The following is a 27,817-nucleotide window of genomic DNA, read 5'->3' on the forward strand; positions in this document are numbered from 1 at the left end:
AGACAGAAAACAAAATATTGGCAGAATTCCTTTATCAGATGACACTGTTGGATATCAGAATACTACAATGTGTTCACACTGACAGTTACTTCACGGTGGGAAAACCAGTGATTTGCAAAATATTAATTGGCTTTTGGCATATATGTAATACATTATAATTGAGAAGTTTTTGTTCTCTATCACTGCAAAGCCATGCTGTAGAAGAAAAGATTTCATTTGTTTATTTAGCTGCAACATTGACTGGAAAAGATGCCTTGGAATTGGTCTTTGTGGCATCCAGTTGTGTATGCAGTAAAGAACTGCATTGCTACACAAAGTTCTGAGAACTTAAAAACATTCCCCACGTGGGCTATTCATAGCCTGATCTTGATTCAGTGTTCAAGGAAATAATTTAATATTTAAATATAAATAATTTGCAGCCAGAGAGAGAGAGAGAATGTCTTTTTAGTGTGTTATAAGAAATAAGTGTAAATATAAGACTGCTTTCTACCATGCCTTTCAAAGGCATGTTCTATTATCAGCATGTATTTTTATAATTACTGAAAAGTTAATGTTGTTAAAATAAGTACTTTTGAGCAAAACTGTTAAACTTACTGATGAGCTCTAGTATAATTTTAATATTATAAGCATAATATTTTGATGGTATTTGTTTTTAAATAGACATTTTGTCGATTGAATTATTCATTTAAATTCTGAAATGTTATTAAGGATGATGATCAGAAATTGCCAAGAATTCTTTTTTCATTTAGGTTTAGCCACACCAGTAGACTTGAAGCTGAAGTTGATCCCCATCCTCCAGCACATGCACCATGATGCAATCCTGGCTTCCAGTGCTCGTCAGCTTTTACAACAGCTAGTCGCATCCTATCCTTCCACCAAAATGGTGATTGTTTCTCTGCATACTTTTACTCTGCTTTCAGCTTCATCTTTGGTGGATACACCTAAGCAGGTAATTTCATTTTCTTCTTTAAACTGCCTTTTCTTCAGTAAACTTGCATATTGAGTACATGGTAAATATAGGTGCTCTTAAGTTTTGGTGACATTAAAGTCTTTTTCCCTGATAAAGATCAAGTTAGTTTCTTTTTGCTTAATTTTTGCTTCTCTTTATTTTATAGAATTTATTCTTTCAGCTCTTAAGGAAAATGGTCTAGCAAGGGGGAAAGGAGATATATGCCACGGCATGGAGTTGGCAGTAAAGAAAAGAAGGAAGAATTGTCTTTAAAATTCCAGGCCCATGGTTAGAATCCTCCAAGTTCAATGATGGTATCATTGTTTTACACACAAGGAGAAAGAGGCTCAAACGTGCTATGATTGCAACTATCCCTTTTTCAAATCTAAAAATTTCACTAAACCACACTGCTGTCCCTAATGATAATATCCTTGATAATATTGTTCATGGAATGACCTGCTTCCTTTGTAGATCCAGCTTCTATTGCAGTACTTGAAGAATGACCCAAGGAAAGCAATAAAGAGACTTTCTATTCAAGATCTGAAATTACTTGCTATTAAAACACCACATACTTGGAGTAGAGAAAACATTCAGGTATATAGAGTTTTGAACTTTGATGTTCTGTATAGAAAAACAATATAATAAAACATAATAGAGTAAATTTATTTATATTTTATGTCATTTTTATCATTTAAGTGGATGAATATGATATTTGATACATTGTTAAAACGATTGTTGATATTTGTGGCAAAAGTTGTTTTATAAGTAGCCAAGTAAATATCAAAACTCCTATTCTTCAATGTTTAAGTTTGTTTTAGAGAGTTAGACTTGCCTCTCAATTGCTTGTTAATTTTCCCATTGCAGCACTAAGGCTAATGGAGCAGCTCAATTAAATTGTATTATTTTATTCCTCTCTCCTTTAGTCAAATTAGGGAGAACAATTTAAGCACTCACTATGATTTATTATGGAGAAGGTGCTGAATGGATAACTTGGCAAACTATATTTCTTCTTTTCATGGAGAGCAAGAGACATTGTTAAGTTTTCTTTTGTAAATGCAAGAGCAGACCTCAGTCTCTAGACTTCTAATGTGGCACCTTTTCTATCATTTCTTAGGTTAAATTAATGTTTACATTTATTTTTTCTTCAAAACAGAAGCCTGTTTTTTTTACCCATTACCAATAACAGATATGCCATTTTCTAAATAATGCTATTTAAATAATGACAGAATGTTAGAATTTGGCCTTTAATTTTCATGGTTTATTATTGTTTTTAGTTTTTATGGGGTTTTTTGTTGTTTTTATTTACACATACTCCATACCCATCATATGGATTATATTTTTATCTCTTGGCAATGTCATGGCTTCAGTGTAACATAAGATTTTTGAATTTCAAATGATGAAAACTAAGCTGCTCTTAATCTTTTCATTTGTAATTTTCTAAGCACATTTTCATATAATTGATTTGGTAGTCACAAATACCCCAAGAGATAAGAGCAGTTATTAGTATCTGCATTTAATAGATGAAGAAACTAAGGTCCAGAGAGGCTTAATATGCCCAGGGTCATACAGAATTAAGAGAGCATCTGTCCTCAGATCCCTTGTCTAGGGCTTGTCTACCAAACAATACTGTCTTTTTAAGAAGACAATGTGCCCAGCCACTTCAGACATTTTAGGGAACTTGTGCATGAAACCAAACCCAGTTAACTTGAAAGAGCAATTAAAAGCATTGTATTATTCCTTCTCATTTTTTTGTTATTGTGAGATAGATCATATATACAGAAAAGTATGTGTATTCAGTAGTTTAAATAAAAATTGTAAGTGAAAACCCATGCAGCCACCATTCAGCTAGAAATGAAACATTGCAGGATCATAGAACCCTAAGTCCTCCTTTGCTCCCCTTTTCACCAATAGTCCTCCCCTGATCAGAACCACATACCTACCCAGAGGAAACCACTATTCTGACTTTTCTGATTATCATATCTTGGCTCTTTATAGTTTTACCATCTTTGTATGCCTTTCTAAAACATATTGTTCAGTTTTGATTTTGCTTCTTTTGTTCAATACCATATTGGTAAAACTTATTTATGAAGCATGTTTATTCTCTTTAATTGTTGTCTTATATTCCATTGTAGGACTGTACCACAGTTTATTTGCTCTTGATGGATTATTTCTAACATGGGGCAGTTGCAAACAGTGCTGATAGGAATATTCTTCTGTCTGTCTCCTGGTGCAAATGTTCAAGTGTTTCTTTAGTATATGCTTAGGAGTGAAATTGTTAACATAGAATTTTCAGTTTTATCATATAATGTCAGGTTGTTTTCCAAAGTGATTGAACCAATTTACATTTCCAACACCAGTGTATGATGAGAATGCCCATTGAGCCACATCCTTGCCAACACATAAAATTTTCTGACTTTTAAATTTTTGCCAGTCTAGAAGGTGTTTTTTTAAGTTTGTATTTCCTTGATTACTAAAGAAGTTGAAGCTCTTTTTAATACATTTTTTGACCACTTGGATTTCCTCTTTAGTGACATGGCTATTAAATGTCCCTATTTTTCTGTTGGTTTGTAGTCATTCTTTATATAGTCTGGATACTCATCCTTTGTTGCTTCTTGACAATTCTACATAAATTTTAGAATCAACTGGTAAATTATGCACACACAAGCCGAAACCTGTTGATAACTTGATTGTGATTGCATTGAATATAAAGATCAATTTGTAAAAAAATTCATGTCTTTACAGTGTTAAGTCTTCCAATTCACAAACATGTTATAGCTCTCCATTTATTTTGGTCTTTTTAATGTATTTTTTGCCTTAGACTGTTTTGTCTGTAATTAACATAGCTACTTGAACTTTTTTCTGAATGTACTTACATGGTAAATCGTTTACCATCATTTTACTTTCAATCTTTATGTTCCAGATATTTCTTATAAACAGCATTTAATTGGATAATTTTTAATCCAGCTCTGCAGTCTTTGTTATTTTTAAATGGAGCATTTGGTTCATTTTCATTTACTGTGATTATATATTGGGTCTTCCGGTTTGCTAATGCTGCCGTTATGCAAAATACCAGAAATGGATTGGCTTTTATAAAGGGGGTTTATTTGGTTACAAATTTTTACCATTCTGAAGCCATAACAATGTCCATATGTTCTAGTTTGCTAATACTGCGGAATGCAAAACACCAGAGATGGATTGGCTTTTATAAAAAGGGGGTTTATTTGGCTACACAGTTACAGTCTTAAGGCCATAAAGTGTCCAAGGAAACACATCAGTAATCGGGTACCTCCACTGGAGGATGGCCAATGGCGTCCGGAAAACCTCTGTTAGCTGGGAAGGCACATGGCTGGAGTCTGCTCCAAAGTTCTGGTTTCAAAATGGCTTTCTCCCAAGACGTTTCTCTCTGGCAAGCTTGCTCCTCTTCAAAATGTCACTCACAGCTGTACTGAGTTCCTTGTCTTTGAGTCAGCTCATTTATATGGCTCCACTGATCAAGGCCCACCCTGAATGGGTGGGGCCATGCCTTCATGGGAATATCTCATCAGAGTCATCACCCACAGCTGGGTGGGGCACATTCCAAGCAAATCTAATCAGCACCAAAACATCTGCCCCACAAGACTACATCAAAGATAATGGCGTTTGGGGGACACAATACATTCAAACTGGCACATCAAATAAAGGCATCAACAAGAGGATACCTTCATTGAAGAACAGCCAATGGCATCCCGAACACCTCTGTCAGCTGGGAAGGCACGTGCCTGGTGTGTGCTGGTCCTTTGCTCCTGGGCTGTATTTCAAAATGGCTTTTTCTTCTTAGCTTAGTATCTCCAAATGTCTTTCTGTCCACATCTCCAAGTGTCTCTAAGCCTCAGCCAACATCTCTTTTTGTGTCGGCTCTTTTTAAAGGATTCCAGCACACTAATCAAGACCTACCCTGAAAGGGCAGGGCCATACCTCTGTGGAAATAATCTAATCAAAAGTATAACCTACAGTTGGGTGAGTCACATCTCCATGGAAACAGCCTAATCCAAATACCCCACAAGATTGGACTAAAAACATGGCTTTGGTAGGGGGTGGGGGGATGGGTATAATGTATCCAAACTGGGTTTTAAATCTACTGTCTTATTTTGTGCTTTCTCTATTTCCCCTATTCCCTTTCTCTCTTTTCTTGGGGGGGGGGGGGGGTCTGTATTATTGTTTTTTTAATATATTTCCCTTTTTTTTCCTTTGAATGATTTGGAAGTTTATATTTTTTTTATTCTAGAAATAAATATCCATAGTTATTTCATCAAAGTCTAAAGTTAATACTAAGAAAAATGAAGTGGGAGGACTTACACTCCCTGACTTTGAAGCTTATTATAAAGCCACAGTTGTCAAAACACCATGGTACTGGCACAAAGATAGATATATTGATCAATGGAATCAAATTGAGAATTCGGAGATAGAGCCCCAGATCTATGGCCGACTGATCTTTGATAAGGCCCCCAAAGTCACTGAACTGGGTCATAAAGGTCTTTTCAACAAAATGGGGCTTGGGAGAATTGGATATCCATATCCAAAAGAATGAAAGAGGACCCCTACCTCACACCCTACACAAAAATTAACTCAAAATGGATCAAAGATCTCAATATAAAAGAAAGTACCATAAAACTCCTAGAACATAATGTAGGGAAACATCTTCAAGACCTTGTATTAGGTGGCCACTTCCTAGACTTTACACCCAAAGCACAAGCAACAAAAGAAAAAATAGATAAATGGGAACTCCTCAAGCTTTAAAGTTTCTGTACCTCAAAGGAATTTGTCAAAAAGGTAAGGAGGCAGCCAACTCAATGGGAAAAAAATTTTGGAAGCCATGTATCTGACAAAAGACTGATATCTTGCATATATAAAGAAATCCTACAACTCAATGACAATAGTACAGACAGCCCAATTATAAAATGGGCAAACGATATGAAAAGACAGTTCTCTGAAGAGGAAATAAAAATGGCCAAGAAACACATGAAAAAATGTTCAGCTTCACTAGCTATTAGAGAGATGCAAATTAAGACCACAATGAGATACCATCTCACACCAATTAGAATGGCTGCCATTAAACAAACAGGAAACTACAAATACTGGAGGGGATGTGGAGAAATTGGAACTCTTATTCATTGTTGGTGGGACTGTATAATGGTTCAGCCACTCTGAAAGTCAGTATGGCACTTCCTTAGAAAACTAGATATAGAGCTACCATTCGATCCAGCGATTGTACTTCTCGGTATATACCCAGAAGATCTGAAAGCAGTGACACAAACAGATGGTCTCTTTGAAATGTTCTTTTATTGTATGTTTTTTTAATTTTTTTAATTTTTATTTTTTATACAATTGATTTTAAAAAAGGGGTTTAAAAATAAATAAAACAAGGAAAAAATTATGCAGAGCCCCCTTGAGGAGCTGGTGGGGAATGCAGGGGTGTTGGCCTGCCCCACCTCGATGGTTGCTTGTGTGCTCGCGGACATAGGGGACTGGTGGTTTGATGGGTTGAGCCCTCTACCACAGGACTTGCTCTTGGGAGGACTGTTGCTGCAGAGGAGAGGCTAGGCCTGCCTAAAATTGTGCCTAGGAGTCTCCCCCTGAATGCCTCTTTGTTGCTCAGATGTGGCCCTCTCTCTCTAGCTAAGCCAACTTGAAAGGTGAAATCACTGCCCTCCCCCCTACATGGGATCAGACACCCAGGGGACTGAATCTCCCTGACAATGTGGAATATGACTCCCAGGGAGGAATGTGGACTCAGCATCGTGGGATGGAGAACATCTAATTGACCAAAAGGGGGACATGAAATGAAATGAAATAAGCTTCAGTGGCAGAGAGATTCCAAAAGGAGCTGAGAGGTCACTCTGGTGGGCACTCTTACACACAATATAGACAACCCTTTTTAGGTTCTAATGAATTGGGGTAGCTGGTGGTAGATACCTGAAACTATTGAACTACAACCCAGAACCCATGAGACTTGAAGATGATTGTATAAAAATGTAGCTTACGAGGGGTGACAGTGGAATTGGGAAAGCCATAAGGACCACAGTCTTTGTCTAGTTTATGGATGGATGAGTAGAAAAATGGGGGAATGAAACAAACAAACGAAGGCACCTAGTGTTCTTTTTTACTTTAATTGCTGTTTTTCACTTTAATTATTATTGTTATTTTTGTGTGTGTGGTAATGAAGGTGTTAGGGATTGATTTTGCTGATGAATGTACAACTATGTAATGGCACTGTGAACAATCGCGTGTATGATTTGTTTTGTATCAATAAAATGAATATAAAAAAATAAAGTTAATACTGCTACAGAGATCTTAGAATACACTTAACTCCATTTGCATCCTTCTACACTTTTATTATCATTTAATTCTGTCTCTGTATGATTTTTTGTTCTTATTGTTTTTTATATTTAGTGTTCATTTGCACCTTCTACTCTCTTTGCTCTTCTTTCTTCCTGCACCTTAGGCTTGGAAAGTTCTTTGGTGAAGGTCTTGTATTAGTAAACTCTCCCAGTATTTGCTTGTCTGAAAATTTTTTCATTTTGCCCTCATTCTTGAAAAAATATTTTGCTGGTTTGTATATATTATATTCCCCAGAAGAAGCCATATTCTTTAATGCAGTCTTGTGGCAGCAGACGTATTAGTGTTGATTGGGTTGGAATCTTTTAATTGTTTCCATGGAGATGTGACTCAATCAACTGTGGGCAAAACATTTGATTAAATTATTTTCATGGAGATATGGACCCCCACCCATCCAGGGTGGATCTTGATTTAATTACTGGAGTCCTTTAAAAGAGCTCACAAACAGAAGGAGCTCAGAGCTGCTAAGAGGGACATTTTGGAGAGAAGCTGAGAGCTTACACTGCCACCGACACTTGGGAATACTTGGAGATGCAGGCAGAAGGATGTTTAGCTAGGAGATGAAGCCCAGAGTTTGCCCCGGGATATGCTAGGACAGGACCCCCCAGGTGCCTGGGAGAAAGAACCAGGAATGCGCAGGAGCTGAGAGAGGAGCTGAAACACAATCCGGAATCAGTAGATGCCAGCCACGTCCCTCCCGAGCTAACAGAGGTTTTCCGGATGCCATCGGCCATCCTTCAGTGAAGGTATCATTTATTGATGCCTTAGTTTGGATACTTTTACGGCCTTGGGACAGTAACTTTGTAACCAAATAAACCCCCTTTATAAAAGCCAATCCATTTCTGGTGTTTTGCATAACAGCAGCATTAGCAAACCAGAACAGATACTTTGTCTGGGAGTGGAATTCTCAGGGTATGGAGAAGACTTCTACTGTCTACTGGCTTCCGTTATTGCTTAGAATTAGCAACACTTTTGAAGGAATATTTTTACTGCTTTTGAAATCTTCACTTTGTTTTGGTATTCTGCAGTTTCATTGTGAAATGTCTGGTTGTAGTTTTATTTAAATTATCGAGACTTCATTGGGCTTTTTGAATCAGAAGATTGGTGTCTTTCAACTGTTTGTGGAAGTTGTCAGCCGTAATTCCTTCAGATATTGCCACTGTTTCTTTGTCCTTTCTTCCTGGATCGCCAGTTGAATGCTTGTTAGCCCTTCTCCATTTATTGTCATTGACGGCCGTCATGAGAGCAATTTTATTGGAGTATTATAGGTGAAAAGACTGAGTAGAATGGGTTCAGAAGAAAAACTAGAGAGAAATTGGAGATCATGGATACAGACAACTTTTTTAACAGTTCTCTAAAGGGAGTAGATAAATGAGTTGGTATTGCTAAGGGATGATGTCATTTGCCGTTAGTTTTTTCGTAGGAGGACTGCATGTTTTATATCATGAAAGGACCTAGTAGAGGGGAAAAAATTGTAGGTGAGACTGGAAGGGATCTAAAATACAAGGATTCACATAGGAATGGGAAGGAAGACAGAGTAGTATCTGGGTACTAATATAGGTGTGTAGATAGATGTGGAAGAAAGTCTCTTGTGATTGTTTTTATTTTTTTTTGTTAATTAGGAAATGTGGTCATTAGCTGTGGGTGAGAATGAGGGAGACAAAGCTAGAGGTTTGAGGAAAATAGAAATGCAAATAAAGTAGGGAAATAAAAGATTACCAGGTAGTTAAGACATTAGAGTGAAGTAATATATTTAGTATCTGGCACATATGTAAATGCTTTTATTAAGAGTAGCTCTTAAAAAACTATGTTAAAGATTAAGGTTATTTTGTAGTTTTCCTTTTTATGTACTTTGACAGTAGGGTTAGGGTTATACTGTTTTAATAAAATAAATTGGGAGCTTTCTCTTTCTATGCTTTGGAATGGCTAAGAACTATAGCATAGAAATTCTGGTTTTTGAGGATGTATCTTTAAAATTACCATAAAACTGTCTGAAACCTACATCTTTTTCCAGGGATAGTATTTTGACCACATTTCTGATTACTTAAGTGGTTATTGCCCTGTCATGGTTTTTCTTTTAATCTCTTCCTGAATCAATTTTGATAATTTATTTTTCCATTTAATTCATTTGTTAGATTAATTCGTATTAATATAAAGAATCCTTATAAATATTTATATCTTTGTATTTGAAGTTTTCTCTTTATTTTTGTTCCTAACATTACATATTTGTGTTCCAGTTCCCAGTTTCTTGATTAGACTTGCCAGAAACTTAGCTTTTTTATCATCATTCTCAAGTGTTGGGTATGGTTTTTTTTTGTTCTTTTTAATGAAAGCACTAAGGCTGTTAATTTTGAGTATTTTTTAATAGTGTTACATAATCCGTTTACATTTATTGGTATAACTGAGATTTTTTTACTTTTTTTTCCATCTTATTTTATGCTTTCTGTTTCCTTTGTTATTTTTTATCATTTTCTTTGTTCTTTTATTTTCCACTGAATTAAAATTTTTAAATGTGAATTAAACATAATACTTTTGTTTTATCTGTCTCTGAATTCAATATATAAAAATATAAGTCCTTTATATCTCTATAAACATTAAGAATGAAAAGCGTGTTAGTTGAAAATGTTGCAAATTTTTGCAGACTTGAATTCTCTTTCCTGCCCTCTCCTTCCCTATCTTATTAAAATAATCAGGAGTTTAATTACCAATTATCATTTTTTTACACTGTGAAGCTTCTTTTTCATAATAAATCTTTTTTTGTTCCAGTGATATTTCATAATAAATCTTTTTATAATATTTGCCTTGCACCTGCAACCACATAACAGTTACTTAGATGTACCATATATTCTCGTATCTTGGTTTTTTAATTCTGATTTATCTTTCTTATGGATTTTTCCTTTGGTTATTTTTTTCCAGAAAAAATAGTTGATAATAGGCTTCCTGCATTCTTAAATGTCTGAAAAATGTATTCCTTTTCCTTTCACATGTGAATATAGAATTCTTGATCACAGTCATTTTCCCTCAGAGTTTATATTTTTGGTGTCTTTGTTCCCAATTGAGGTTTTGTTTTTTTAATTGAGATAGAGTTATTTTCATAAGTATTGATCATTATTAGAAAAGACAGAAACTGATTTGTATAGAAGTACCCAGAAGTATTATAACCCTTAAAAAAGTTTCAGTATCTTTAAATCAATAAAGATTATATAATCTATTTAAGACTTAATTGAAAATATGTGCCTGTAAATGTTTGTCTCTCCCACAAGGAATTTTTTCTCATTGTGGCTGAAACCTGAGTATATTGATTATGATTAAATGGATGTGGTCGAATAATTATTTTTTTAAGTCTATACATATTTTTGACAGTATTGAAATACAGCAGGGGAAATTAGCATGTTCAAATGTTTTAATCTTTACAAAGTAATAGTGTGTTGATTTCAAATTTGAATTTTACCCTCAGCTAACAAAAGTATTCATTATTCTTCTAAGGTGTCCTTTGTTCCCCACCCCCACCTCCACCCCCGCCACTTATTGGTGATTGATTTTTGAGTTTTGGTTTTGATTTTTGGCATTTCAGGCTCAAATTGGGTCCATACCATTGCTAATTCTACTGGTATGTTGTTTGGTATTATAATTTCCAGGTGGAATCAGATATCCCATGCTTAAAGGAAATACTTTTATTCTGAATGTTTTAAAAACTTGAAGAAAGGAAAGCCTAAATCAAGGCTCGAGCTTAGTATATTATTATTGTTGTTATTATTATTAAGATAGTCAAAAACATAATTATTTCATAGGAACAAAAATATATTTAATGTGTTTATATTTTCTTTCAGATCTTGTTATGCCTTGCTAAAATATCTATTTTAATGTCAACCTTTCAATAGCTTATAATATTCTAATATTATATTCCTATTTGAAGAGGATATTTTATTTAATCTCCTTGTTACAAAGGAAAAAGGAATTATTTGTTCTGGATATTCTTAAAGATATAATTTTATTTTTGACCTTTTTCTCTCCTGGGAGTTTCTGATTTGTACCTTGCCTGGCAGTAGGAGGAATGACAAGTTAAGCCTGAGAAATAGTTCTTTTAGTAATCTTTTTCTTTGCAGTTAGTATGGTGGAAACAGAAAGTTTAGAGGCATTATGTCACTGATAGTACTTTTAAATGTAACATTTTCTTTTACCTTAAAGATTACAACGTTCTTTTTACCATACTTTTCTGGAACACATCCCTGATGGCCAGTCCCATTCTAGGGTAGAGGAGAAGCCCCTATTTAGGGACTGACCCAGAAAACAGTAATTCAGGACAGAGACTCTGTTTGAGTAGTGTGTTGAGCCAGCCTAGAGAGAGAAATTCTGTCTAAACAGTCTGTGTGAGAAAGAAGGTGGTGATGAAGAAGACAGGGGACTCCAGATGAAGACAGTTTTTACCTTGTGTTGATAGGAAAAATAGTCCTGGCAAGAACAGTTTTGCAATATGTCCTTGAAACAGGAACTTGAACCAGAGTTCATCATTGAAATATGATTGATGGGCCATCTCTGGGGAACTTCATGATTTGCTCTATTATACTTACTAATAATTTGAATTACTGAAACTTTAAAATCAGAATGTATTTACTGAGAGCATTTTAGGTACCCAGTATTGTGCTAGGTGCCAAGAAATCAAAGATGGCATTGTAAATAATTTTATCAGAAGATTTTCCAAACATTTTGTTCAGTTTTTCGAATGGTAAGATTCTTCTTGCTTCTTTGAAATTATCAATATCTTTATCACCTTGCATAAAATGGCTCACGTGCCTTCCTGGTTATCTCAGATAGTTGGATGTGTGTATTATGCACAGAGCACTCTGTAAGACATAGTATGGAGATACATAGAAATACAGGACATGGCTATTTGGTTGGGACTCCTGGTAGATATTTCTTCTTGGACTTCATACCTCCTTCTATTTTCTGTCTTTCCTCTAAAATCAGCTTATTCCCAAATTCTCTAACTTCATAAATGGAATCATAATTCTGTGGTCACCAGGTATGAAATTTTGTAATGGTCATTGAATCCTTCCAGTTCTTACCCTCATATTAATCTCCTTCAAAATCCTCACATAATTCATCCTGTTCTCTTCATTCCTATAGCGAAGTTATAGTTTACCACCTGCCTGAATTACCTAGATTGGCCTCCTTAACTCTCAGGTACCTTTGTTAATTTGTTCTGTTTACCATTGCCAGAATAATCTTCCCTAACACTTGAGATGCCATTTTTCCCCTCCAGTGGCTTTCTTTTTCCATTTTCATAAAGTTTAAATTCTTCTCTCTAAATTTTATGGCTCTCTATAATCTGACCTAATCTTACTTATTCAGCATTTATCTCCCTTTGTTTCCTTCCCTTTTGGACATATCACCTCTTTGGCCACAAATAAATATCCCATATTCTGGCATTACTTCCACAGTTCTTGTATGCATTACCTAACCTGTCTTCCCTTCCATCACCAGAAATCTACCCCAACTTTCAGGTGCATTTCATTCTTCCCATGATAATTTTTGCTGCTGCTCTTTCTATTTTTAACTAGGTTTTCTTTTATTTGAAAAAGTAATACATTTACATGATAAAAAATGCATCGAATTTTAGATTGGGAAAGTTAAGTCTTTTTTTTCCATCTTCATACCTTCTCTGCAGAGGTGATTCCTGTTACTAGTTTCTTAACGTGTCCTTCTGGATTTATTTCATCCATAAGCAAGCATATATGTGTGTGTCCTCTTTTTTCTGTACAAATAAAAATATTACTATATACATGTTCTGAACCTTTTATCACTTAATGCATCTTGGGGAACATTCCATATTAGCAGAAATAATCAGCTGCCTTCTTTTACCAGCCATGTGATGCTCTCTATATATTTCTAGTTCTTTCTTTAGAGTTGTTTCCAGTAGTCTTTGTGTTATTATTTACATTGCTGCAATGTCTACTTTGTAAAAATCATCATTGTGAACATAAATTTCTAGAATAGGAATTTCTGGGTCAAATGACTTGACATTTTTAATTTTGATAGTTAATAAGGTTTACACCGTTTTACCCTGCTGTCAACTATGTTAAAGCAACTGTTTCCCTTATATGTTGTCAAACTTTAATCTTGACCAATCTGATAGTGATTTTAATTTAAATTTTTAAAATTATGAGGCTAAGCTTCATATTTAAGACACATTCTTGTAGGTTATTTCTACTGAACTACTGTTTTACCTTTGGGTTGTTTGCCTATTTACTAGTAAGAGCTTTTTATTATTGAGGTTATATATTAGTATAATAATATAATAAATTAATATTTTAAATATCAAGTCCCTTTATTGATCTCATGTGCTGTGGTTTTTTTTTTCTAGTTTTGTCAATTATATTTTGACCTGTTAGGCAGCTGTTTATTTCTTTATTATTATTATTTTTTTAACATAATAAAATTTGTCACTTTTTTTTCCTTTTTGGCCTCTAGGTTCTGCTTAGAAAGGCCTTCTTCATGCTAAGATTTTTCCCCCATGTCAATGCATGGTACTTTTTGCAGTTTTGTTTTTATTTACCATAAGGAAAGAAACAGGGATCTAGTTTCATTTTACCCGGATGCCTGATCAGTTGTCTTAGCACTGTTTACTAAATGTTTCCTCTGATTTGAAATGCCACTATTATAATATATTAAATTCTAGTGTTTTTTTTAATCTATTTCTGGGCTCAATTCTTGTTCATTGATTATTCATGGGCAGGTAAAAAATTTTGATTTGTATAGGTTTATTACACATTTTAATATTTGTCAGGGCTTATTTTGTCCCTGATTATGCCTTGTCAGAATTTTTAAATATTTTTTCTGATATGTTATTTTTCCGTATGATCTTTAGAATCAGATTGTCTAAGTCCCTTCCTCCAAAATCTTGTTGATTATTTTGATTGGGATCATATTAAATTATTTATTGTTTAATTTAACCCTTTCGGAAATTTTGATACCCCTCCCCTCAGCTCCTGACTTGGTTTTCCTCATTTCTGAACCTTTGTCTTTGTGGGAGTATGGGTATTAGTTTAATTTGACAAGGTGGTTATTTGACTATTTGTATTACACTTAGTCGTGATAATGAGTCCTAAGTAAATATACAGGATGAGGCAAGAGTTACTTGTACTATGAGCATTACAGCTCAGTGCACTGAAAGAAAAACTTAGCATCTTGTTTTTGGTAATACCTCAGATCACTTAGCCAGGAGTAAAGTAAGTGATCAGAAATAGGAGGAGCATAGCTTACTCACTTCTAAACTAGATAGAAGTACCATATCTTCTGTTATTTTTTTAAATACACATATATGAACTAATATTCATATCTGTTAAGCAGAAATGTGGTAGAAGTTCTGATTGTGAGGACTAAACAATACATATTTCAGAATAGTCATAATAAAAGGTCATTGACATGATAACTTTTTTTTTTTTTAATAGACTTCATTTTTTAGAAGAGTTTTAGATTTACAGAAAAATTGAGAAGCTAGTACAGAGGGTTCCCATATACTCTGTACCCAGTTTCCTCTATTATGGACATCTTATGTTAGTAAGATTTTTTATTACAATTAATGAACCAGAATTGATATATTGTTATTAGCTAAAATGCATGCTTTTTTCAGATTTCCATATTTTTAACCTAATATCCTTTTTTGTTCTAAGATCCTCTCCAGGGTACCTTATTACATTTAGTCATCATGTTTCCTTGGGCTCCTCTTGGTTGTGGAGGATTGACTTCAGTTTTTTATCATGGAAAACAGACATTGATATATAAATTTTCTAAAATCTAGAAAATGAACTGAGACCATTAGAAGAATATTGTTTAAACCTCTATGTTTATTCCTCTTCTGCATTTCAGGCACTCTGTGAATGTGCCCTCCAGACTCCTTATGACAGCTTAAAACTAGGGATGTTGTCTGTCCTTTCCACATTGTCAGCGACCATTGCCATCAAACATTATTTCAACATAGCTCCAGGTGAGGAGGAGAAAGTAGATAACATTTGGATAATTTTGGTAATTGCTTCATTCATGTTGATCTTTCAAGTTAATATAAGTTGGGTCCGCTATAAAAGTTTTAGAATCAGGAAGGTTTCATTTATTTGATTTATTTGAAAATAATTTCTTAACAATGCCTGTGATAAAATCTGTATCATTGATCTTAACTCAAGGATACCATTTTTCTAGATTTGCCCTTTTATGAATTATATGCAAGTGATTACAGTATTTTAAGATGCTTAAAATAGCTGATTTGCTTTTATATGTCTCTGACTCAAAGTGCCCTTTGAATTTAAGTACATTTCAAAGGCCAGGTGGTTGTAAGTTTTAAAAGCAAATGTGATATGCTTCCTTTTAGGTGTGTGTTATCTCTCTGGCAAATGATTAAAATAAAATTTCACCCCAATTCAATAATGCTTTCCTAGTTGCCTATTTAAGATGACTAACTAAAATGCCTTCATTAATGCCCAGTGAGCAACTTGCTTATCTAACATATTTAAGGCTAAAGTTTTTTTTTAAATGGAAGGTTTGCATTATAGAATATGTATTGCTTTCTAGTCAATTCATTTTAATTTAATTTATTAAAGAACTATAATGTACATTTGTTTTTTTTTTGTTGTTGTGGCTGCAAAACATGTGAACTTACTTTCTGGGTGAAAAGAGTTTTCTGCCATGTAAGTCTTCATAGAAAGGGAGCTGAAAAGACCTGATAGTCTATTGCCAAACCTTCCTGCCAGCTAGAATGCAAATATGTGGCCTGGACTCAACTCATCATTTCCCATGCCACAGATCAAATTGGGAGTAAGTGACAAAAAGAGGTAGAGACAAGGGAGAATCCATTCTGGTGATACAGCAATGACCATAGGAACATCCGGTTTCCAGGGCACATGGTAGCAGAAGCTGTTTGCCATGTCTTGTACCTGTGGTAGTAAGGTAAGCTCTGTCTCCAAGTAATCAGTAACAATGGCTCCAGTGTCTTCACTGGACCAATTCCATGGCCTGATTTAGGCTGTGATCTTGGTTGCTCTAGCCTCACCTTGTCCATTTTCTGAGCTTAGTTTTCCAGCCTTCCAGTAATTCTGTAAAAGCCACCCTGTATCAGTTATCTATTACTACATAACAAATCATCCCAAAACTTAGTGGCTATGCAAGTCTGTTTAATAAAAGAATGCAAAACTTAAAACAGCAACAATTTAATGGCTTAGAAACATGACCATTTTATTTGCTCTTATTTGGGAGTCAGCAAATTTGAGTTCAGCTGGGCTGTTCTCTTCTCACCTGGGATCACTCATAACAGCTGCAGTCATCTCAAACCTTGACCAGAACTGGATGGTCTAAGATGTCCTCAATCAAAGCCTGACAACTGAAAGGCTTTGGCTGAGTCTCTCTTCCATGTGATTGTCTGGTAGGCCAACTTGGGCTAGTTTACATCATGTTTGCAGGGTTCTAGCTATAGCAGAAGGCAAACCACCAACACATATGCATTTTTTAAGGTTTTCCTTGCATCGTGCATTTCACTGTCTGATGGGACAAAGGAAGTCACATAGCCAGGCCCAGATAAGTGGAGAAATAAACACCTCTTGGTGGGAGGAATGAGAAAGTCACATTGCAAAGAGATATGCCTGCTAGATAGGAAGAGACTATCACAACCTTCTTTATAAGCAATCTACCATATACGCAGTGTGCTTTCAATAAATTTCCGCATAACTCAGCCAGTCTCAACTTCTTAGCTTATAGTTAATATCCTTGACTGACATCATACTTTGAAAGATCTGTAGTAGGCAAGGTATTAGTATCTCATAACTTAAAAGAGCTTTTCCGTATAAGGTCTTGTTTAGTCTTTACAAATAGTCTTTTCAGTGAAAGTGAGACAGCTGCAAAGGACTTTATAAGTATTGAAACTGAGGCTCTCAAAGGTTCAATAATCTGTCCAAAGTCATATATTTATAAAGTGCTTAAGCCTAGACCTGAACCCAAGAGTTCTGAGTCAGTGTTCTTTTATACATATATATATCAAACTGACCTAGATGCATGCTGCCTTGCCTTTTCATTGATTTTTAGTTCCAAACACATTTATAAGCATTGGATCAGTTTATAGTATTCAGGTACTCTTCAAACTAGTTATTCTGTTGTCCTCTTATTGAAGTTTGTTGAATTATAGTATATATATGGAATTAAGCAAAAGGCTTAAATAACTAGACTAGGTAATGTTCCTAAGAAATAAGAAGTCATGACTTTTCTAAAGTTAGTTTATTTCCATAGATAATAGTAAATGTTACTATAAATATATTTCCATTGATTAGGTTTTTAAGTATAACCAGAAGAAACAGTTTATAAAACAAACTTAAATTTAGTATGTCTAAATTATCAGTAACAAATGGCTCATAAACATATAAGATCTTGAATAGCATGCATATCTAAGAAAAATGAAAATTAAGCAACACTGAAATACTATTTTTGAATCTATCAGATTGGCAAAGATTCAGATGTTTGATAACATGCTAGTGTCCACAGGGGTGTGGGTAATAGCTACTTTTGTTCCAAGCTGATGGGAATGTAAACCATTAAAATTCGGCATTTGCGATTTGTAATTATTCATAAAAATCACGACTGATCCTGAAATTCTACTTCTAGGAATTTATCCTGTTGGTTGACATTTGAAATATGACATATGTACAAGGTTGTTAATGCATCATTGTATGTTATAGCAAAATACTGTCCATCAGTAGGAGATGTAATAGTATGAAAACTTCCATCAATAGGGGACTCATTAAAGAAATTGTGATATACAACTAGAATAGAAATTAATACAATTTGTTTAAAAGAATATACTGGCATAGAACAATCTCAGTAGTATGTTTAAAGGAAAATAAAACAAAGGGCAGGACAGTGTGTAAAAAAAGGAAAGAAAGAATGTATGTTTGCAAATTTATGGACTCTCTGGATTGATACGAAAGTACTTGATAATATTAGGTGGATAAGGGACAATGGACTAGGAGGAAGACTTTTTACTCACCTGTTAGTTTTTTCTGACTTTTGTAAGAACTTTTTGAGCTATGTGAATTTATCTTAGAAAATCATTTCAAAATAAATAAAAATTAAATAAAAAATTATTTTTTCCCTACCAAAGTTAACAGAAATACGATTTTTAAAATATTGTATATTACAAGCAGGATATTGGCTAATATATACATGCACTGATTTTGTATGATCTTTTAAATTGTATTGGTGTACTAAAGGGGGAAAGATTCAAAATTAATATTCCAGAAAGTTAACAGTAAGGGCATTCTGGTTTGTATGATTTGGAATGATTTTTGTTTTCTTTTTTGGCTTTTTCTGTTTTGTTTTGTTTTTTTCCTGATTTTCCATGATGAGTCTTGATAGGGAAAATAAAAAGGTAAAAGCAAGTGGCAAAACGTAAAAGTGGAAAAAGAAAGAAAAAAATTTATGTTTGTAAATTTATAGATGTGTCTGCATTGTTCATATCACATGGACAAGAAAAAGAATGGAGAAGGTACAATTTCCATAATTTTGAAAAAATGAACATACAATTTCATCTTTCTTACCTATGCCTATTTTTAAAACACTGAGGCTTTCACCTAAGCTGGTATTTTTATGTTAAAGTGGAAATGAGTACAATGACCATATGTCCCACTTTGCCTGGGATAGTTTTGGTTTATGCCTGTTGTAGGTATTAATACTGCCCCCTTCAATCTCAAAAATATGGTCAACCTTGGTATGGAGTGGACAGTGAATCATGGAAAGATAAGCAGGGGAAAGGAAGACAGGAATGAGAGGTTCTTCGGAGAGGTTAAATTAGCTTTGCTCTCCTCATTCTTCTTGAAGCTTCTTTACTTATAATTTAGAGCTTCTCTACTATAAATAAAAATATTCACAACAAAAAGATTTACATTACAGAATTTCAAATGTGGATTTTAAAAGTTGCTGCAATCTATAGCTCAGAACTTAGGTATAAAGAACAAGAAGTAATGCTTAACTAACAAGTTTATGACCTTCCTAATAAGGTACTTAATATTTTTGGGCTTTGATTTCTTCTGTAAAAATAACATTGACTCAGACAATCCCAAAATCCTTTCCAGCTCTAAAATCATGAATTCTCGCATAAACCTTTTAAGGTATAAATATAAAATATACATGCCAGCAATCTGAGGCAGGAAAAGCAAACTTAAAATTTTTGGCTTCTCTTTTCTCTCCTCTCCTAAGGTATGGTTTTATCTGACAAGAAGCCTATAATGACATCGATTTTAATCAGAATCCATTTGAGCTCCCAAGATACAGTCTGTAGTTGTTTTGGTTTTTACAGTTTCTCAGACACTTTCTATTAATACTTTTACAATAAAGTCCTATGTTGATTTTAGATCTTGGTTATCATAAAACAATTGGCACACACATAAATACCTTAACAAAGGTAAGAGAAATGGTGATGTATATTGATGATGGGGAAGAAGTAGTAAATTTTGGTCAAGTTTTCTATTGGAGATTTTCTTTTGAAAATGAGAAAAGTAAACCAATAAGTTGAAAAGCTTTTGAACTATGTAAGTGAATTCCCATTTGTGCTTTTTTCTGCTTTTTTAGGAAATGTGGGTTCTTCCCCCAGGTCATCTGATTTAGTCAAGTTAGCCCAGGAGTGCTGTTACCATAATAACAGAGGCATTGCAGCTCATGGAGTGAGAGTCCTAACTAATATAACTGTCTCTTGTCAAGAAAAAGGTAAGTTTGATCAAGACAGATACGTACAAACTTTTGACTTGGTGCTTCAGGCAGAATTTTGTGGTTTTTGTTTTTTTAATCCCTTGTTATTTCTAGCATGTGAGCTATGATCTGTTACAGTTGCCTCCTTTCAAAGTGTTTTTAGAGCAAGATTTTTCAAGCCTCCTTAATCCTTGTGAAAAATTAAAAATATGTGGACCTCAGGCTTGCAACTGTGGAACTGAAAGTTTTTGTGAAGCATTGCCCATTTACTCTGACTGCTTATCTTTATGGTGCTGTTGGTAGGTGTCACGTATGACTGCCCCTGTGATGTAAGATAGTCTGTTCACACATACAAAAACCTGGAAAGTTTAGGAGAAAATATCTTACGTTATCAAGGGGCTTAAATAACTAGTTTCACCTACAGGTAGATGACTTAACAGAGCAATGTTAATAAAAATTGCACAGAACTTATTTCTAGCCCTCTGTAGTATTAAACTGACGTGCATAGTTAACTGATGTGCATAAGAAAATAATGTACGTATTTTATTGTATTCTTAGCGTTTTTGACCTTAAGACTGGAAAAGTTCTGCAGATATTCATACACAGAACTTGCATTTTGGATCATCCATCTGTTTCAGTGCTTATTTTGATCTTTATGAAGGATCATAAGCTCAACAGTTTCTCTTATCCCCACCAGCCTTCATCACTTCTAGTTCCTATTACCAATACATTTTTTAGCACCCTGACCTTCACTAACCTTTACAGTGTTGCCAGACTCCTACACTAATGCAGGAGTCATTTCTTAAAGTTGGATGTTGTTTCCAATTTGAGTAATTAAACCTGGTTTATTTTTGGCATAGTAATGAATATTTTTTACCATGTAACATAGAAAACTATAGTATGTATTCAAAGCTAACATATCTTAAATGCAGTTAACTAATACCATTCAGAATTTTCTGGAACCTCTGGAGAAATGTTAGCCCTAAAGTAGTGAAAAGATTCTGGTGCTATTATATGAGGTATCTGAATGGTTCATTCTTTATGGTCAGACTTATTACATTAATTGGATTATATAGTGTCTTCATTATTTCCTAAAAACAGTTCAATTTTCATTAGAAGCTGAAAAAAATTCACGTCCTTGGTGAAAACAGTCCTGCATAATTTATTTCTGGTTAGGAAGAGTAATACATACCTTTTGTTTGATGTTCCTAGTATTTTCCTTAGTAAACTATTTCATTTATTTATAGCTTTGCAACTTTAGCTCATGCTTTAAAGTGTGTGTGTGTGTGTGTGTGTGTGTGTGTATATATATATATATATTTTTTTTTTTTTTTTTTTTTTTCCCTAGTCTTCAATAAAGTGGTGGAAATACAGCAGTCTGAAGATAGCCTTTATATTTCAGAAGTAATGCCACATATGCTTTTTCAGGAAGATTAAGTTTATGCATTTCAGTGTTTATCTTAGGCTCCTTAATTTTTTTGTTTTGTGTGTATCTTTGTGCATGTGCATGCATGCATGTGTGTGGTTAATCCTTTTACTTGACCATTAAAAAACTTTGTTTTTCCTCTAGACCTTTTGGCCCTGGAACAGGATGCTGTGTTTGGTTTGGAATCCCTTCTGGTACTTTGTAGTCAAGATAATAGTCCAGGTGCTCAAGCCACTTTAAAGGTGAAGCCATCAGTTATTTTAGTATAATGTCTATTTTTATTGTCTAAACTAGGAGTTGGCAAACTTTCTGAAAAAGGTCACATAGCAAATATTTTAAGCTTTGCAGGCAGTCTGCTGTCTGCCACAACTGCTCAGTTCTACCATTGTAGGGCAAAAACAGCCATAGAGATATGTGAAAGAATGGGTGTGGCTGTGTTCCAATAAAACTTTATTTACAAAAACAGATGGCAGGCTAGATTTGGTCAGTTTTCAGGTCTCTACCCTAAATAAACATTTGCACTTGATCTTCACTCTGAAAACTGGCCTTTATTAAGTCGTAATAGATACATAAGATACAGTCCTAGACAGTATAAAGCAAAGTTAAATAGGCAACGCTCTTGAACTCTTAGAAGTTTATAATCTGAGATAATAGCAATAAGAACACAAAAATCTCATAGGTGTATAAGTATTTATTTCCTGAGTGTAGAAGCTGTACTTTTTAGGCCAAGGGAGGAATTATTGTAAAGAATTTTCACCTTCACTTAATTACAGAAATACGCTTGGAGATGTTTTAAGATTTTTTAAATGGGAAATGAGACTACTCACATTGGATGAAATATGAGCTATAATTTGTTATGGTCCAAAATTAGTAATTAAAAAACAGAGTTAATAGAAGTAAAGGACTATTAGGTAGACATTGGAGAATGTAAGAACTTTAGATTTTCTAAGGTATGGTTTAAAGGAAGTTGTGACTGATTTTCGCAGGTTAAAAAAATAATGTGGTCTTAGTGATGTCATAGCTGATAGTCAAGAGGTGGCAAAAAGAAAGGAAGTGGGCAGCATATGTTTGGCAAGTAATTCATCCCCAGAATCCCTTGGAACCACAATATATTTAATTTTAAATTAGAAAAAAAAAAGCAAAAATAAATCCTATCCCCCCAGTTTTAGGGGTGTATAAAACATTGGACTGGGAACATAGATGATAAGAAAGATCCCTACTCTCAAGGAGCTTCCCATCTGGAGTAAGATACTGACTTTATATAAGGGACTATAATACTAAGCAGAATGCAGTAAGTTCTCTGGTAGTAAAAACAAAAATGTATTTCTAATGAGAGGATAGAGTGTTAGTGATTAATTCCACTAAGGCTATTAGGGAAGACTTCAGGAAGCAGATGCCTTGAAAGACGGAGTAGAATTTTAGTATTAGGGAAAGATCATTTGAGCATGAGGGACCACTGTTGTAAAAGGCATAAAAGTAGAAATTATCTGTTTTATTGGAAGAATGATGAATGGCCTGCTATGGCTGAATGAAATAGTAACAATGAGGTTGGAAAAGTAGTCTGTAGCTTGATCATTTAGGTTATCAAATATGCTAAGGAACCTGGCCTTGATTCTATAACTAATAAGGAAATATTAAAACTTTTAAGTAATAGACATGCCCTAAGCTTTGTTGTAGTTATTATTGTTGTCATTTGAGTGTCTTTTATGTGCCAGACTTTGTTGAAGTCTTGTATGTATCTTTCTTTCAATCTTTACAGTAACCCTAAGGTGAAATTTATCCCCTCTAATATTCATGAGGAAATTTAGACTCAGAGAGAAGAAGTAAATTGCTCAAAGCTACCCAGCTAATAAGGGACAAGCTGAGCTTCAGCCTTGGGTCTGTCAGACTCCAAAATTCATTTTGTTTTTCCTGATACCACATGGAAAGCTACATGGTTGTAGTGTGACGGATGTGTTGAGGCAGCCATCTCTTCATGATACTGGAATCAGGGAGAGATTTATGTTGTGATAGACAGAATGGAAAGGAACTAAAGAGGTGACTACTTGTCAACAGTGGAAATGTCTAGAATTAGCAACCAGTAGCAACCAGCTGGCTTCGTAAAGGTAAGAAAACTACTGGGTTTCTAGTTTTGGTGGCTGGTATATTAGTGAGGCCATCAACTAGACTTGAGTAGGAGAAGCTCTAAAGCCAGTTAGTTTTTAGATTGCAGTTGAGAAATGAGAAAAAATTGGAAGTCTCTCCCCCATTTCAGTGTGTGCTGTGTTTAAGGGTCACCTAGGTCATCTTTTTAAAAGTGCAAAGTCTCAGCACCCCTCCCCCAATTAAATTTGGCATGGGCAGGGACTAGGAATAAATATATATATATGTTTTTATATTTTTATATATATGTGTATGTGTATATTTTATTAGCATCCTGGGCGATGCTGGTGTAAGTAGTTTACAAGTCACACTTCAGAAAAGTAATGAAAGTGCAGCAAGTGGTCATGTTTAAATTTGGGATATATTTGCCTCTTTGGCATTATTCCTTATAATTTTCTTCTCAAGTCTTTTTTTTAATAGTTTTAAATTGAAATGAGTGGTAGAGCCCTGACTTGGTGTTTAGTTTTAAATATGGTATACTTTGCAAATCCTAATGTGGGATTCAATACATAAAGTTTTCATTACCAAGAAAAATGTTATGCCTACAGAAAAACCTACACTTGATTTTTCCCCAGTAAATGTAATAAAGTTCTTTTCTTTAAAGCTTCCCTTAATAGTTTCAAAGTGTTGAAAGTTGGCTGGCCCGTTTTCTTTCTAATGTACAGATTGCTCTAAATTGTATGGTGAAGCTGGCCAAGGGCAGGCCCCATCTTAGCCAGTCAGTGGTTGAGACCTTGTTGACTCAGGTGCACAGTGCCCAGGATGCTGCCCGGATCTTGATGTGCCATTGCCTGGCAGCCATTGCCATGCAGCTGCCAGTGCTGGGTGATGGAATGCTTGGTGACCTCATGGAGCTCTACAAAGTGATTGGACGATCAGCCACAGACAAGCAGCAAGAACTTCTGGTAAAGAGCCACTTTTTGAACGTGTTGTGGGTGAATAGGATCTGGTTGAGTGGAATTTTACCTAAGAACAAAACAAACAAGCATACACACAAAAAATAGATTAAAGTAATTATCTAAGATCAAGAGCTTGCTGAAGTCAAAACAGAATTAGAACCTTTTCACTTTTGATATAGAAAGCCCTCTTCAGTTCAGATTTAAAACTTTCTTCCTCTGCCCTGTTCAAGGATGCTTAGTGAAGCCAGAGCCTTCAATCTGATGTTTCTGTCTTATTACGAAGGAAAAAATGATTTTTTTTATCTTATACAAAGAAAATAAATAGTGAACTAAGCCTGTTTTGTACTTCAGAAAATATAAGTTAAAGATCTATTGATAACAATGAGTATAAATTAGCACTAATTCTTCCTTTCTTAGTTGCTTAGAATCCAACTTAGGCGTCTGTATATGTTTGGGGTTAGGAAAGGTGGATAGTTAGAATGACAGAGAAGCTGTGGAAGTTATAATGTTTAGTTATAAAGTCCTCCAAGGCTAAGAGTAGTCTACATTCTAAATAGGCATAAATTATTTGTAAGCCGTAAGTTGCCTACTCCGTGTTGTTCCAGTTCATCTGAATTTAGGGCTTGGGGGAAAAAAGTCATGAAATCGCATGTTCAAACCTGTTTTATCTTTAATCCTTCAGAGGGCATTGTGTAAAAAGATTGCCTCCATCTCATCATTTCCTATCAGAAAAGGTTACCCTGATGACTAAATGGCAGTGGTCCTGGAAATGACAACATAGTTACACAAATAAGTGTGGACCTTTTTATGGATCAGTGTTTGAATACTGAAAAGCAGTTAGCCAGATTTATTTTTATTGAAGTGGCATTTTGAGCATTTTTTTTAGTACTACTTTAAGGGAATTTTAAATTATGAAACATAACTATTCAACAAATGTAAGGAATAATGCAATGAAAATTCTGTATCTACCACCTAGCTTAAGAAAAAATATATATATTTCCAATACAGTTGAATCCCCCTGTGTACCTTCCTGCCTGATGGCATCTTCTCCATACTCCCAAGGTGTAACCACTATCCTGAATTTGGTATTTATCATTCCCTTGCATGTTGTTATACTTTTACTACATAAGTATATATCTCTAAGTAATATGCAGTGTTTTGCCCATTTTAACTATATAATATTAGGCTACATGTAATCTTTACCATTTTGCCTGTTTTTGCCTATTTTGTGAGAATCATCTTTGGTCATATGTATATATCTCTAGTTCATCCATTTCACTGTTAAATAACATAAGCAATTTCATTGCTGATTATATCATAATTTATTTCTCCATAATTATGAGCATTGTTTCCAGTTATTTGCTGTTATAAGCAATGTTCTGAGTCAATGAAATAAATTGCTTAACAACTTCCAAATAAAAAATTAATAAATGTCAGCGGAAAACAAATTTTGTTCTTTTTTGATGGGCTCAAATTTATTTTTTCCCTTTTGGGTAGGTTATTTTTTATAAAATTCTATGATTTCCTTACTTTGCTTTTTATTCAATGTTAGGTGAGTTTGGCTACTGTGATTTTTGTAGCCAGTCAGAAAGCGTTATCTGCTGAAGTAAAAGCAGTAATTAAACAGCAGCTTGAAAGTGTCTCTAATGGATGGACTGTATACCGGATTGCCAGACAGGCATCCAGAATGGTATGTATGATCATTTTACGTGGACTAGATTGGTAGAAATATCAGATTATAAACCTTAAATAGTGTGATTATTAGTCAGAGTCAAAACGGAAAATAAAGATGGGAGTACCTTTTAGTCATGGGTTTGAAAGCCATCAAGGAAAGGACCTAATTTTTAACTTTTCATATATATATTAATAGTGTAAATTGTGTATTAATAGTATATGTATAAATGTGTTGTAGGTATAAATTAGGTAAAGTTCCACAGGAATATCAAAAATCTGAGCTCTTTCTGGCTATTGGATGTTAATGCCACTTTGATTTTGCTGTATATCTTCATAACGAAGGCTACCTCCCACTACTGCTTCTGTCTGCCTTTATAAATACACCACGTCTTTCTTATCATCCTCTCTCCACTGGATCATTGTTTAGTAGAAACGGGAAAGATGTAGTATGCTGTACCTTTCTCGGGTTTGAGAGGAAATGTTGAGCTTTGAGAGGACAAAATCCATTGGGGAGAAGTCTGGAGGGCAAAGTTTGAGAAGCAGTACTCTAGGTGATTGGATTGAAGCACATGTTCTCAGTTTTGCAGTGTTTCTCAGATAGGAGGGGGTGCACTATTGGCAAGATAATTCGCTGTACCAGACTGTCTCAAGCATCCAAGCATTGCAGGACATTATTAGCATTCCTGGCCCCTAGGCATTGAATGGCAGTCATACACCTACTCCCCCTCCCCACCCCCAGTCATCTGGAGAACCAAAACCAGCTTTATATGTTTATACAGTCCTGCCCCTCTTAATAATCACTTGATGGAATTTACTGGAGTTCCCCTCACCCCCACTAAATAGCTTACCCAGAAAGACATACAATAAATATTTATACTTTATTTTGGACTAAAATTTTGGACTTAGGTTATAGTTCCTTCTGTTTTTTTTTTGTTCATTTGTTTTTGTTTTTTTTGTCTTTTAATAAAGAACTTTAGGCACTATGTTACATAAAAGCAGCTCAGCATATTTTCTCTGAGGAAATATTTAGACTGCATCTCAACGAATTATATAATAGGAAGAATGATAAAACTTCTCCAAGGTTTCAGTTTGTCTTTTAGCTGCTGCATCAACTATTTCAAGTGTAAGAATCTCACCATATGCCTCTTTTTTTTTTTTCCCCCAGGGTAATCATGACATGGCCAGAGAGCTTTATCAGAGTTTGCTGACTCAGGTTGCCTCAGAACACTTCTACTTCTGGCTGAATAGTTTGAAGGAGTTCTCACAGGCAGAACAATGTCTCACTGGATTGCAAGAGGAGAATTATAGTTCAGCACTTTCTTGCATTGCTGAGTCTTTAAAATTCTACCACAAAGGGATTGCTTCCTTAACAGTAAGTCCTTTTAATTGTCCTTTAGTGATGATGACTTGTGTGCAAATGGTCCCCTTATCTTTTTGAGTTACCCTTTTTTAACTACTGTGAAAAACTTCTAATGTATATAATTTGGCAATATCAAATAATAAATAGGGTCTGGAAGTAAACCTTAATACACCCTCCCAACATCCATAGCTTCATATAAAAGTTTACCATTTTGTTTTTATAAAGTATTGGATACCACAGTGAGAGGATTGCTGAATCCATGCAGAAAGTGT

The 27,817-nt window shown here is 34.6% G+C and overlaps 1 protein-coding gene across 2 annotated transcripts in view; it reads left to right on the forward strand.

Moving 5' to 3' along the window:
- The window catches only part of INTS7 (integrator complex subunit 7), a 106,205-nt gene that overhangs the window by 43,319 nt on the left and 35,069 nt on the right, over positions 1-27,817 (forward strand). For both annotated transcript variants that reach the window (XM_037824343.1, XM_037824351.1), the window contains exons 6-13: positions 750-949; positions 1,421-1,543; positions 15,194-15,311; positions 19,928-20,062; positions 21,615-21,712; positions 24,278-24,517; positions 26,064-26,201; positions 27,351-27,557. In XM_037824343.1, the coding sequence (XP_037680271.1) occupies positions 750-949; positions 1,421-1,543; positions 15,194-15,311; positions 19,928-20,062; positions 21,615-21,712; positions 24,278-24,517; positions 26,064-26,201; positions 27,351-27,557 (1,259 nt within the window). The remainder of the gene's footprint in view (positions 1-749; positions 950-1,420; positions 1,544-15,193; positions 15,312-19,927; positions 20,063-21,614; positions 21,713-24,277; positions 24,518-26,063; positions 26,202-27,350; positions 27,558-27,817) is intronic.

This window comes from Choloepus didactylus, chromosome 2 (genome assembly GCF_015220235.1).
Source record: "Choloepus didactylus isolate mChoDid1 chromosome 2, mChoDid1.pri, whole genome shotgun sequence".
Taxonomy (NCBI): domain Eukaryota; kingdom Metazoa; phylum Chordata; class Mammalia; order Pilosa; family Megalonychidae; genus Choloepus; species Choloepus didactylus.